The 13,076-nt window shown below is 45.2% G+C and overlaps 1 protein-coding gene across 1 annotated transcript in view; it reads right to left on the bottom strand.

Moving 5' to 3' along the window:
- Nucleotides 1-11,890, bottom strand: part of LOC124598129 (lachesin-like) — a 702,598-nt gene extending 690,708 nt beyond the window's left edge. Inside the window, exon 1 of the mRNA XM_047135981.1 lies at nucleotides 11,567-11,890. Within this exon, the coding sequence (XP_046991937.1) occupies nucleotides 11,567-11,890 (324 nt within the window). The remainder of the gene's footprint in view (nucleotides 1-11,566) is intronic.
- Nucleotides 11,891-13,076: the final 1,186 nt, after the last annotated feature.

Genomic DNA, 13,076 nt, shown 5'->3' with positions numbered 1-13,076 from the left:
AGGTACATTGATAGAACCATTCTAACACTTGTGCTGACCTAGACTGTCGTTAGTAACTCAATTAATAATCCTGAGTTAACAACGGACATCAAAACGGATACAGGGATTAGTGAACACAGGGTTGTTGTAGAGAGATTGAATATTGTAACCACCAAATCCTCCAAAAATAAACCAAAAATTTACATATCCAGTAAATCAGATAAATATTCAGATGACGCTTTCCTAAGAGACAATCTCCACTCCTCCCAAATTAACAATGTAAGGGCAGACGAAATGTGGCTTGAATTGGAAGAAATAGTATCGGCAGCGATTTAGAGACTTATACCAAATAAATTAACAAACGACGGAGCTGATCGCCATTGGCACACAAAACGGGTCAGGACGCAGTTACAAAAACAACGGAAAAAAATATGCCAAATTTGAACGGACGCAAAGTCTCCAAGATTGGCGATCTTTTACAAAAGCTCGAAATATAGCGCGGACGTCAATGCGAAATGCTTACAGTAGTTTCCACAACGAAAATTTGTCTCGAAAATTGGCAGAAAATACAAAGAGATTCTGGTCGTATGTGAAGTATGCTAGCGGCAAGACAGAATCAATACCTTCTCTGCGCGACAGCAGTGGAAATACTATCGACGACAGTACTGCCAAAGCAGAGTTACTAAACACAGTCCTTACGAAATTAACCAAAGAAGACGAAGTAAATATTCCAGAATACGAATCAAGAACAGCAGCCAACATGAGTAACATAGAAGAAGTTAACCTCGGAGTAGTGAAGCAACTTAAATCACATAATAAAAGCAAGTCTTCTAGTCAAGACTGTATACCAATTAAGTCACTTTCAGAGTGTTCTGATGCTATACCTCCATACTTAACAATCATATGCAACCGTTCTCTCGGCGAGAGATCCGCACTCAAGGACTGGAAAGCTGCACAGGTCACACCAATATTCAGGAAAAGGTAGTGGGAATAATCCCTTAAATTACAGGCCCATGCCATTAACGTCAATATACAGCAGGATTTTAGAACATATATTGTATTTGAACGTTATGCATTATCTCGATGAGAACGATCTATTGACACACAGTCAACGCGGATTTAGAAAATGTCGTTCTTGTGAAACACAACTAGCTCTTCACTCACACGAAATGTTGAGTACTATCGGCAAGAGATTTCAAACTGATTCCGTATTTCTGGATTTCCGGAAGGCTTTTGACAACACTGTACCCAAGGTAGTGTTAAAGGCCATTTGCTGTTCCTTATCTATTGTAAATAGGCTGTTTAGGTTCTTATATTGGTAACGCCACCGCCGCGTAGCGCTCTATATGAAAATCACTGGCTGTGCTGTGTGCAGTCTGTGGCTGGGTGGTATTGTTGGAATTTGCTATTGTAGTGTTGGGCAGTTGGCTGTTAACAGCGCGTAGCGTTGCGCAGTTGGAGGTGAACCGCCAGCAGTGGTGGATGTGGGGCGAGAGATGGTGGAGTTTTGAGAGCGGATGATCTGGACGTGTGTGCACCAGAGACAGTAAATTTGTAAGACTAGATGTCATGAACTGCTATATATTATGACCTTTGGACACTATTAAGGTAAGTACATTATTTGTTCTCTATCAAAATCTTTCATTTGCTAACTATGCCTATCAGTAGTTAGTGCCTTCAGTAGTTTGAATCTTTTATTTAGCTGGCAGTAGTGGCGCTCGCTGTATTGCAGTAGTTCGAGTGACGAAGATTTTTGTGAGGTAAGTGATTTGTGAAAGGTATAGTTTAATGTTAGTCGGGGCCATTCTTTTGTAGGGATTATTGAAAGTCAGATTGCGTTGCGCTGAAAATATTGTGTGTCAGTTTAGTGTTGATCAGAATAGGTAAAGAGCGAAATGTCTGAGTACGTTCAGTTCTGCTCAGCTGTTTGAAAATCAAATAATGTAAGAGGTTTATCAGCACAGTAATTCAATAATTTTTCTAGGGGGACGTTTCACTATATACGCGACTGAGGAGACAATCTGAACAGCGTCTTAGGTTGTTTGCAGGTGATGCTTTCGTTTATCGACTAGTAAAGTCATCAGAAGATCAAAACGAATTGCAAAACGATTTAGAAAAGATATCTGTACCGTGGAAAAATTGTCAGTTGACCCTAAGTAACGAAAAGTGTTAGGTTATCCACATGAGTTTTAAAAGGAATCCGTTAAACTTCGGTTTCACGATAAATCAGTCAAATCTAAAAGCCATAAATTCAACTGCATATGGAGGAATTACAATTACGAACAACTTAAATTGGAAGGAACACTTAGAAAATGTTGCGGGGAAGGCTAACCAAATACTGCGTTTTATTGGCACGACACTTAGAAAATGTAACAGATCTGCTTAGGAGACTGTTCAAAGGAGGACAGCACGTTTTGTGTTATCGCGAAATAGGGGAGAGTGTGTCACTGAAATGATACAGGATTTAGGGTGGACATAATTAAATCAAAGGCGTTATTCGTTGCGTCGGAATCTTTTCACTATGGGACTGAACTTCTGACGTCATCAGTCCTCTAGAACTTAGAACTACTTGAACCTAACTAACCTAATGACATCACACACATCCATGCCCGAGGCAGGATTCGAACCTGTGACCGTTGCGGTCGCGCGGTTCCAGACTGTAGCGCCTAGAACCGCTCGGCCACTCCGGCCGGCGGTAAGGTAGCGAAGAATCCTTACAAGCACGGGCAAGCGCCCTATTCAAACAACAACATTAATCTTTAAAAAGACATTAAGTGATTCTCAAGTTAATTAAATTCTGTGCACAGTAAAGCTCGCAAAAGTAGAGTGCAATGATGAGATAAAGTTAAACCAATAATGAATATCACCAAAAAAAATTTAAAAAAATAAATAAAATACAGATACACCCCTTCATGACAGATTTTTAGTGCCGCACACAGTACACTACAACACACTGAAAAAAGGTCTTTTAGAGCCTGTGCTACTACACAATTTCAGAGAAAGAGGGGGGGGGAGGGGAGAAAACGGCAAACATTAATTCCGCAAACGTTAAATAACTTCGATGTATAAAATAATAGCCTACTTCACGAACATCGAAATAAAATAGTCCCAGGTGAATCAATAACTAATGCCCTTGACGTAACCTTAAAGGACGAGGGCGAATAGCATAATATCAAGTCAGCTTAGAAATTTAAACTACACTAGTAGGTTAACATATGCTCACTGAAACTGGGGAGCTCATTTAAATTACCCCTTAACGGGATACTTATAAACTTAAACAGTCAAGTAAGGCTACCATTTCACTGTTTACGAGTGAACAAGTAATGCAATTAGATAACACAGAACGTATAGATTCAATGTTAAACCTGTGCTTTGAACCAACTATAACAACGTCCGGACAGCTCAGTGTACCAGGAAAAATACAGGGTGATTCAAAAAGAATACCACAACTTTAAAAATGTGTATTTAATGAAAGAAACATAATATAACCTTCTGTTATACATCATTACAGAGAGTATTTAAAAAGGTTTTTTTTTCACTCAAAAACAAGTTCAGAGATGTTCAATGTGGCCCCCTCCAGACACTCGAGCAATATCAACCCGATACTCCAACTCGTTCCACACTATCTGTAGCATATCAGGCGTAACAGTTTGGATAGCTGCTGTTATTTCTCGTTTCAAATCATCAATGGTGGCTGGGAGAGGTGGCCGAAACAATATATCCTTAACATACCCCCATAAGAAAAAATCGCAGGTGGTAAGATCAGGGCTTCTTGGAGGCCAGTGATGAAGTGCTCTGTCACGGGCTGCCTGGCGGCCGATCCATCGCCTCGGGTAGTTGATGTTCAGGTAGTTACGGACAGATAAGTGCCAATGTGGTGGCGCTCCATCCTGCTGAAATATGAATTGTTGTGCTTCTTGTTCGAGCTGAGGGAACAGCCAATTCTCTAACATCTCCAGATACTGTAGTCCAGTTACAGTAGCACCTTCGAAGAAAAAGGGACCTAAATCTTTATTGGCTGAAATGGCACAGAAAACGTTCACCTTAGGCGAGTCACGTTCATACTGAGTTGTTTTCCGCGGATTCTCAGTGCCCCATACAGAGACATTGTGACGGTTGACTTTCCCGTTAGTGTGGAAAGTTGCTTCATCACTAAACACAATCTTTGAAACGAAAGATTCATCTGTTTCCATTTGAGCAATGATAAAATCACAGAAATCGATTCTTTTAATCTTATCAGCTGCAGACAGTGCTTGAACCAATTTCAGACGATAAGGTTTCATAACTAACCTTTTTCGTAGGACTCTCCATACAGTTGATTGTGGAATTTGCAGCTCTCTGCTAGCTCTGCGAGTCGATTTTCCTGGGCTGCGAACAAATGCTTGCTGGATGCGTGCAACATTTTCATCACTCGTTCTCGGCTGTCCAGAACTTTTCCCTTTGCACAAACACCCATTCTCTGTAAACTGTTTATACCAACGTTTAATACACCACCTATCAGGAGGTTTAACACCATACTTCGTTCGAAATGCACGCTGAACAACTGTCGTCGATTCACTTCTGCCGTACTCAATAACATAAAAAGCTTTCTGTTGAGCGGTCGCCATCTTAGCATCAACTGACGCTGACGCCTAGTCAACAGCGCCTCAAGCGAACAAATGTACAACTAAATGAAACTTTATAGCTCCCTTAATTCGCCGACAAATAGTGCTTAGCTCTGCCTTTTGTCGTTGCAGAGTTTTAAATTCCTAAAGTTGTGGTATTCTTTTTGAATCATCTTGTATTACAGTTTCACCATACTGGCTTATGCCGTCCGTCACTCCCAACAGCAATAGAACCAATTAATACACCCCGCTTACTCGGACTGTATCACATCACAAAATCGTAATAAGCCTTTAACCAAACACAACAACACGTGTTTACTTAAACAGCACTAAATAAACCAACCTTTTGGTTGGCAAGACAACAGCTTCCAGTCATGGTGCCGATACTTGGGAAGCAAGGATCAGTATAATATGCGCACCGAAAACATGACTAGCAATTCTTGCCAAATCTTTTATGAAATCCTTTACAGATCCAAATCAGGGCCGCGCGGGTAATGTGGCCGAGTCCAGTCCGCACACTACAAGCCAGGTTCGGTCTTGCAAACGTGTCAGACACACCACAACCTCCGCGTCGTGCCCCGGCCTGCTCAACCACGCTCCCCCTGACTCCCCAGCGCCGCGCGGCTCTCCGGCTGTCCCTCTCTAACGCCACACGCCCGTCGCTGCCAAAAGCCACGTCAAACGGCGCAGCCCAAAGATCACACAAGATCGATCAATCGATACGAGCCGGCACGGCTCACTGCTGAGCCTGGAGGGTCTGCATCCTGGTGGCACTAATTGTGGCCCACCCAGTGGAGCCACAGGTGAGCGAAGGATGGACAACCATCCGGTACAGTCAGAGCTTGATTTCTAGGTTCAGTTCCCCGTTGTTGAACATTGGGTGCAACGCTTTTATCAGCTTCTGTCCTGTTTCGGTGACGTATTCCGCATGTAGATGGAAGTGCAGTGTTTTATCAATCCGGGCACCTAGTTACTTGGTATCAGGGGACCATGTGGCGCAGGATTGGGCGCCGTTTGGTGAAGTAGACTGACCTTGCATCCGTGTGTCGGTCTACATCTACATCTACATCTACGTCTACATCTACGTGATTACTCTGCTATTCACAATAAAGTGCCGGGCGGAGGGTTCAATGAACCACCTTCATGCTGTCTCTCTACGAACGGCACGCGGGAAAAACGAGCACTTAAAGTTTTCCGTGCGAGCCCTAATTTCTCTTATTTTTATCGTGATGGTCATTTCTCCCTATGTAGGTGGGTGCCAACAGAATGTTTTCGCAATCGGAGGAGAAAACTGGTGATTGAAATTTCATGAGAAGATCCCGTCGCAACGAAAAACGCCTATGTCCCCTATTTCACGATAATACAAAACGAGCTGCCCTTCTTTGTACTTTTTCGATGTCATCCGTCAGTCCCACCTGATGCGGATCCCACACCGCACAGCAGTGCTCCAGAATAGAGCGGACAAGCGTAGTGTAAGCAGTCTCTTTGGTAGACCTGTCGCACCTTCTAAGTGTTCTGCCAATGAATCGTAGTCTTTGGTTTGCTCTACCCACAATATTATCTATGTGATCGTTCCAGTTTAGGTTATTTGTAATTGTAATCCCTAAGTATTTAGTTGAATTTACAAATGGCACTGAGCGCTAAGGGACTTAACATCTGTGGTCATCAGTCCCCTAGAAGTTAGAACTACTTAGACCTAACTAACCTATGGACATCACACACATCCATGCCCGAGGCAGGATTCGAACCTCCGACCGTAGCAGTTGCGCGGTTCCGGACTGAGCGCCTAGAACCGCTAGACCACCGCGGCCGGCAGTTGAATTTACAGCCCTCAGATTTGTGTGAATTATCTCGTAATCGAAATTTTGCTGATTTCTTTTAGTACTCATGTGAATAACTTCGCACTTTTCATTACTCAGGGTGAATTGGTTCAAATGACTCTGAGCACTATGGGACTTAACATCTGTGGTCATCAGTCCCCTAGAACTTAGAACTACTTAAACCTAACTAACCTAAGGACATCACACACATCCATGCCCGAGGCAGGATTCGAACCTGCGACCGTAGCGGTCACGCGGTTCCAGACTGAAGCGCCTAGAACCGCACGGCCACACCGGCCGGCTCAGGGTGAATTGCCACTTTTCGCACCATACAGATATCTTATCTAAATCATTTTGCGAGTCGTTTTGATCAACTGATGTCTTTACAAGACGGTAAATGACAGCACCATCTGCAAACAATCTAAGACGGCTACTCAGATTGTCTCCTATGTCGTTAATATGGATCAGGAACAATAGAGGGCTTGTAACACTTCCTTCTGTTTTACTCGATGACTTTCCGTCTATTACTAAGAACTGTGACCTTTCTGACAGAAAATCACGTATCCAGTCGGACAACTGAGGCGATACTCCGTAGGCACGCAGTTTGGTTAGAAGACGCTTGTGAGGAACGGTGTCGAAAGCCTTCTGGAAATCTAAAAATATTGGATCAATCTGAAATCCCCTGTCGATAGCATTTATTACCTCATGAGTATAAAGAGCTATTTGTGTTTCACAAGAATGATATTTTTTGAATCCGTGCTGAATATATGTCAATAAATGGTTTTCTTCGAGGTACTTCATAATGTTCGAATGCAGTATATGTTCTAAAACCCTACTGCAAATCGACGTTAGTAATATAAGCCTGTAATTCAGCGGATTACTCCTACTTCCCTTTTTGGGTATTGGTGTGACTTGAGCAATTTTGCAGTCTTTAGGTATGTATATTTCTGTGAGCGAGTGGTTGTATATAACTGTTAAATGTGGAGCTATTTTATCAGCATACTTTGAGAGAAACCTGACTGGTATACAATCTGGACCGGAGGCATTGCCTTTATTAAGTGATTCAAGCTGCTTTGTTACACCGAGGATATCTACTTCTATGTTTCTCATCTTGGCAGTTGTTCTTGATTGGAATTCAGGAATATTTACTTCGTGTTCTTTGGTGAAGGATCTTCGGAAAACCGTGTTTAATAACTCTGCTTTAGTGGCACTGTCGTCAGTGCCTTCACCGTTGCTATCGCGCAGTGAAGGTATTGATTCCGTCTTGCCACTGTTGTGCTTTATGTATGACCAGAATCTCTTTGAGTTTTCTGTCAGATTTCAGGACAGAATTTTGTTGTGGAAATTATTAAAAGCATCTCGCACTGAAGTACGGGCCATATTTCGAACTTCTCTAAAACTTGCCAATCTTGGGGACTTTGCGTTCTTTGCATGCTTTTTTCGGTGCTTCTGCAACAACGATCTCACCCGTTTTGTGTACCATGTGGGATCAGTCCCATCACTTATTAATTAGTTCAAGACAGCCCAACGACGGTGGCTCGGAGAACTATTGTGGGCGTGTCTTGCTATTTCCGTCATAGTCGTGTGGCCAGCAATACTCCGATAGCAAGGAGTATCTTTGTGGTGTCGATACCAGGGGCCAGAGCAACGCCTATCGACTACACCTCAGTGGAGAGATTGAGTAGGTTATTACTTAATCTGGCTATTTTCTACATATCGGTTAGATATTAATTTTGTGGCTAACATGATCAGTTTCTTGTCAGTTCAATAAGTTTGGTGATATATTGCCTCCTCGTTCATTACAAGGGATCTTTGTATGTGAAAATTTTGCGTAATATTAAGAGTTTTCTGTTGAGATTGCTCCTCCTTAGAGCCAGTCCTGACAAAACTCTACCATCTGGTGAGCAAGATGTACGAGACCGGCGAAATACCCTCAAACTTCAAGAAGAATATAATAATTCCAATCCCAAAGAAAGCAGGTGTTGACAGATGTTAAAATTACCGAACTATCAGTTTAATAAGTCACAGCTGCAAAATACTAACACGAATTCTTTACAGACGAATGGAAAAACTGGTAGAAGCCAACCTCGGGGAAGATCAGTTTGGATTCCGTTGAAATGGAACACGTGAGGCAATACTGACCTTACGACGTATCTTAGAAGTAAGATTAAGGAAAGGCAAACCTACGTTTCTAACGTTTGTAGACTTAGAGAAAGCTTTTGACAATGTTGACTGGAATACTCTCTTTCAAATTCTGAAGGTGCCAGGGGTAAAATAAAGGGAGCGAAAGGCTATTTACAATTTGTACAGAAACCAGATGGCAGTTATAAGAGTCGAGGGGCATGAAAGGGAAGCAGTGGTTGGGAAAGGAGTGAGACAGGGTTGTAGCCTATCCCCGATGTTATTCAATCTGTATGTTGAGCAAGCAGTAAAGGAGACAAAAGAAAAATTTGGAGTAGGTATTAAAATCCATGGACTGTGCGGCTGGTCCCGGCGGAGGTTCAAGTCCTCCCTCTGGCGTGTGTGTGTGTGTTTGTCCTTAGGATAATTTAGGTTAAGTAGTGTGTAAGCTTAGGGACTGATGACCTTACCAGTTAAGTCCCATAAGATTTCACACATATTTGACAATTAAAATCCAGGGAAAAGAAATAAAAACTTTGAGTTTCGCCAATGACATTGTAATTCTGTCAGAGACAGCAAAGGACTTGGAAGAGCAGTTGAACGGAATGGACAGTGTCATGAAAGGAGGATGTAAGATGAACATCAACAAAAGCAAAACGAGGATAATAGAATGTAGTCGAATTAAGTCGGGTGATGCTGAGGGAATTAGATTAGGAAATGAGTAAAGGTGTTTTGCTATTTGGGGAGCAAAATAACTGATAATGGTCGAAGTAGACAGGATATAAACTCTAGACTGGCAATGGTAAGGAAAGCGTTTCTGAAGAAGAGAAATTTGTTAACATCGAGTATAGATTTAAACGTCAGGAAGCCGTTTCTGAAACTATTTGTATGGAGTGTAGCCATGTATGGAAGTGAAACATGGACGATAAATACACTCCTGGAAATTGAAATAAGAACACCGTGAATTCATTGTCCCAGGAAGGGGAAACTTTATTGACACATTCCTGGGGTCAGATACATCACATGATCACACTGACAGAACCACAGGCACATAGACACAGGCAACAGAGCATGCACAATGTCGGCACTAGTACAGTGTATATCCACCTTTCGCAGCAATGCAGGCTGCTATTCTCCCATGGAGACGATCGTAGAGATGCTGGATGTAGTCCTGTGGAACGGCTTGCCATGCCATTTCCACCTGGCGCCTCAGTTGGACCAGCGTTCGTGCTGGACGTGCAGACCGCGTGAGACGACGCTTCATCCAGTCCCAAACATGCTCAATGGGGGACAGATCCGGAGATCTTGCTGGCCAGGGTAGTTGACTTACACCTTCTAGAGCACGTTGGGTGGCACGGGATACGTGTGGACGTGCATTGTCCTGTTGGAACAACAAGTTCCCTTGCCGGTCTAGGAATGGTAGAACGATGGGTTCGATGACGGTTTGGATGTACCGTGCACTATTCAGTGTCCCCTCGACGATCACCAGTGGTGTACGGACAGTGTAGGAGATCGCTCCCCACACCATGATGCCGGGTGTTGGCCCTGTGTGCCTCGGTCGTATGCAGTCCTGATTGTGGCGCTCACCTGCACGGCGCCAAACACGCATACGACCATCATTGGCACCAAGGCAGAAGCGACTCTCATCGCTGAAGACGACACGTCTCCATTCGTCCCTCCATTCACGCCTGTCGCGACACCACTGGAGGCGGGCTGCACGATGTTGGGGCGTGAGCGGAAGACGGCCTAACGGTGTGCGGGACCGTAGCCCAGCTTCATGGAGACGGTTGCGAATGGTCCTCGCCGATACCCCAGGAGCAACAGTGTCCCTAATTTGCTGGGAAGTGGCGGTGCGGTCCCCTACGGCACTGCGTAGGATCCTACGGTCTTGGCGTGCATCCGTGCGTCGCTGCGGTCCGGTCCCAGGTCGACGGGCACGTGCACCTTCCGCCGACCACTTGCGACAACATCGATGTACTGTGGAGACCTCACGCCCCACGTGTTGAGCAATTCGGCGGTACGTCCACCCGGCCTCCCGCATGCCCACTATACGCCCTCGCTCAAAGTCCGTCAACTGCACATACGGTTCACGTCCACGCTGTCGCGGCATGCTACCAGTGTTAAAGACTGCGATGGAACTCCGTATGCCACGGCAAACTGGCTGACACTGACGGCGGCGGCGCAGAAATGCTGCGCAGCTAGCGCCATTCGACGGCCAACACCGCGGTTCCAGGTGTGTCCGCTGTGCCGTGCGTGTGATCATTGCTTGTACAGCCCTCTCGCAGTGTCTGGAGCAAGTATGGTGGGTCTGACACACCGGTGTCAATGTGTTTTTTTTCCGTTTCCAGGAGTGGAGAAGAAGAGAATAGAAGCTTTCGAAATGTGGTGCAACAGAAGAATGCTGAAGATTAGATGGATGCCGGCCGAAGTGGCCGTGCGGTTAAAGGCGCTGCAGTCTGGAACCGCAAGGCCACTACGGTCGCAGGTTCGAATCCTGCCTCGGGCATGGATGTTTGTGATGTCCTTAGGTTAGTTAGGTTTAACTAGTTCTGAGTTCTAGGGGACTAATGACCTCAGCAGTTGAGTCCCATAGTGCTCAGAGCCATTTGAACCATTAGATGGGTAGATCATATAACTAATGAGGAGGTATTGAATAGAATTGGGGAGAAGAGGAGTTTGTGGCACAACTTGAGTAGAAGAAGGGATCGGTTGGTAGGACATGTTCTGAGGCATCAAGGGATCACCAATTTAGTACTGGAGGGCAGCGTGGAGGGTAAAAATCGTAGTGGGAGACCAAGAAATGAATACACTAAGCAGATTCAGAAGAATGTACTGGGAGATGAAGAAGGTTCCACAGGTTAGAGTAGCATGGAGAGCTGCACCAAACCAGTCTCAGGACTGAAGACCACAACAACAACAACAGATGCGAATTGCAGAGCAGCCTTGTAGAGATGTTGGGATCGCGGGGTCCACACGACGTGGCACGGGTGCCCTGGCGAGAGCACGTATCGACCTCGGACAGCCCCGCCAGCGGGAGCTGACCGGACACTGTGTGTTGCGGCGGGCGACACTTTTTGCGCGCAGCATGCGGGTCGGGCCAATGCGGCGCCATACGGCGGCGGCGGCGGCGGCAGCGGAGCGTGTGCTCTGTACGGGCACAGCACGGGGCGGGGCGGAGCGCACTCGATAATCGACGCGTGCTGTCCGGCCGGCTGGTACACAGCAGCGGGCCGTGACGGCACCAGCCACGCGAGCAATGGCCGCGCCAACTCGGCAGCCGCCCTTCCAGCCTGATGCGTTTACTTCTTTGTCATTTACACCCCTCCCGATAGCCGACGGTTTGACAGCGAGCTCACATCCACTCATCAACGGAAAAATACACTACTGGCCATTAAAATTGCTACACCAAGAAAAAATGTAGATGTAAATGGGTATTCAATGGACAAATATATTATACTAGACCCGACATGTGATTACATTTTCACGCTATTTCGGTGCATAGATCCTGAGAAATCAGTACCCAGAACAACCACCTCTGGGCGTAACAACGGCGTTGATACGACTGGGCACTGAGTCAAACAGAGCTTGGCTGGCGTGTACAGGTACAGCTGCCCATGCAGCTTCAACACGATACCACAGTTCATCAAGAGTAGTGACTGGTGTATTGTGACGAGACAGTTTCAGGCGTAGCGCCGTATACCGATCCTGCCTTGGAGGCGGTTAAGTGGGAGATGTGTCTCAGAGCTGGATAGTGACAGATGGTGACGCGAGACTGGACGCGCACGTAGTTTATGTATCAGCTGATAGAGGAAAATATTGGATAGGCGGACTGTGATTTTAGTTTCGATTGTGCCCACTAGAGTGCACTAAAGTAATAGAATGTTTTTCATAAACTGTTGTAGTGTTTTCATAAAGTGTTATTACGTATTTTTGTGTATGTAAAATGTTATATATGTGTTTTAGCCGTATGAATGATGCGTGAATGTAGTTTAAGGTTAATAGAAAGATAATTGTTTAACGCGTTATCTATTAGGATTTAGTGTGCGAACATTTCGAAACATGATGGAAATGGAAAATGGTCAAATGGCTCTGAGCACTATGGGACTTAACATCTATGGTCATCAGTCCCATAGAACTTAGAACTACTTAAACCTAACTAACCTAAGGACACCACACAACACCCAGTCATCACGAGGCAGAGATATTCCCGGACCCCGCCGGCAATGGAACCCGGGAACCCGGGCGCGGAAAGCGAGAACGCTACCGCACAGCCACGAGCTGCGGACGATGGAAATGGACAAAGGGGATTTTTGTAGAATATATTTGTAAAGGGACGGAAAGAACCGCGCCGCCGCAAATTGCTCGGCCACCATTGATCAGACGTTTTAAATTGGTGAGAGATCTGGAGAATGTGCTGGCCAGGGCAGCAGTCGAACATTTTCTGTATCCGGAAAGGCCCGTACAGGACCTGCAACATGCGGTCGTGCATTAACCTGCTGAAATGTAGCGTTTCGCAGGGATCGAATGAAGGGTACAGCCACGGGTCGTAACA

Source organism: Schistocerca americana, chromosome 1, assembly GCF_021461395.2.
Source record: "Schistocerca americana isolate TAMUIC-IGC-003095 chromosome 1, iqSchAmer2.1, whole genome shotgun sequence".
Classification (NCBI taxonomy): Eukaryota; Metazoa; Arthropoda; class Insecta; order Orthoptera; family Acrididae; genus Schistocerca; species Schistocerca americana.
The sequence above is the reverse complement of the archived record's forward strand: the minus strand, read 5'-3'. Positions and strand labels throughout refer to the sequence as shown.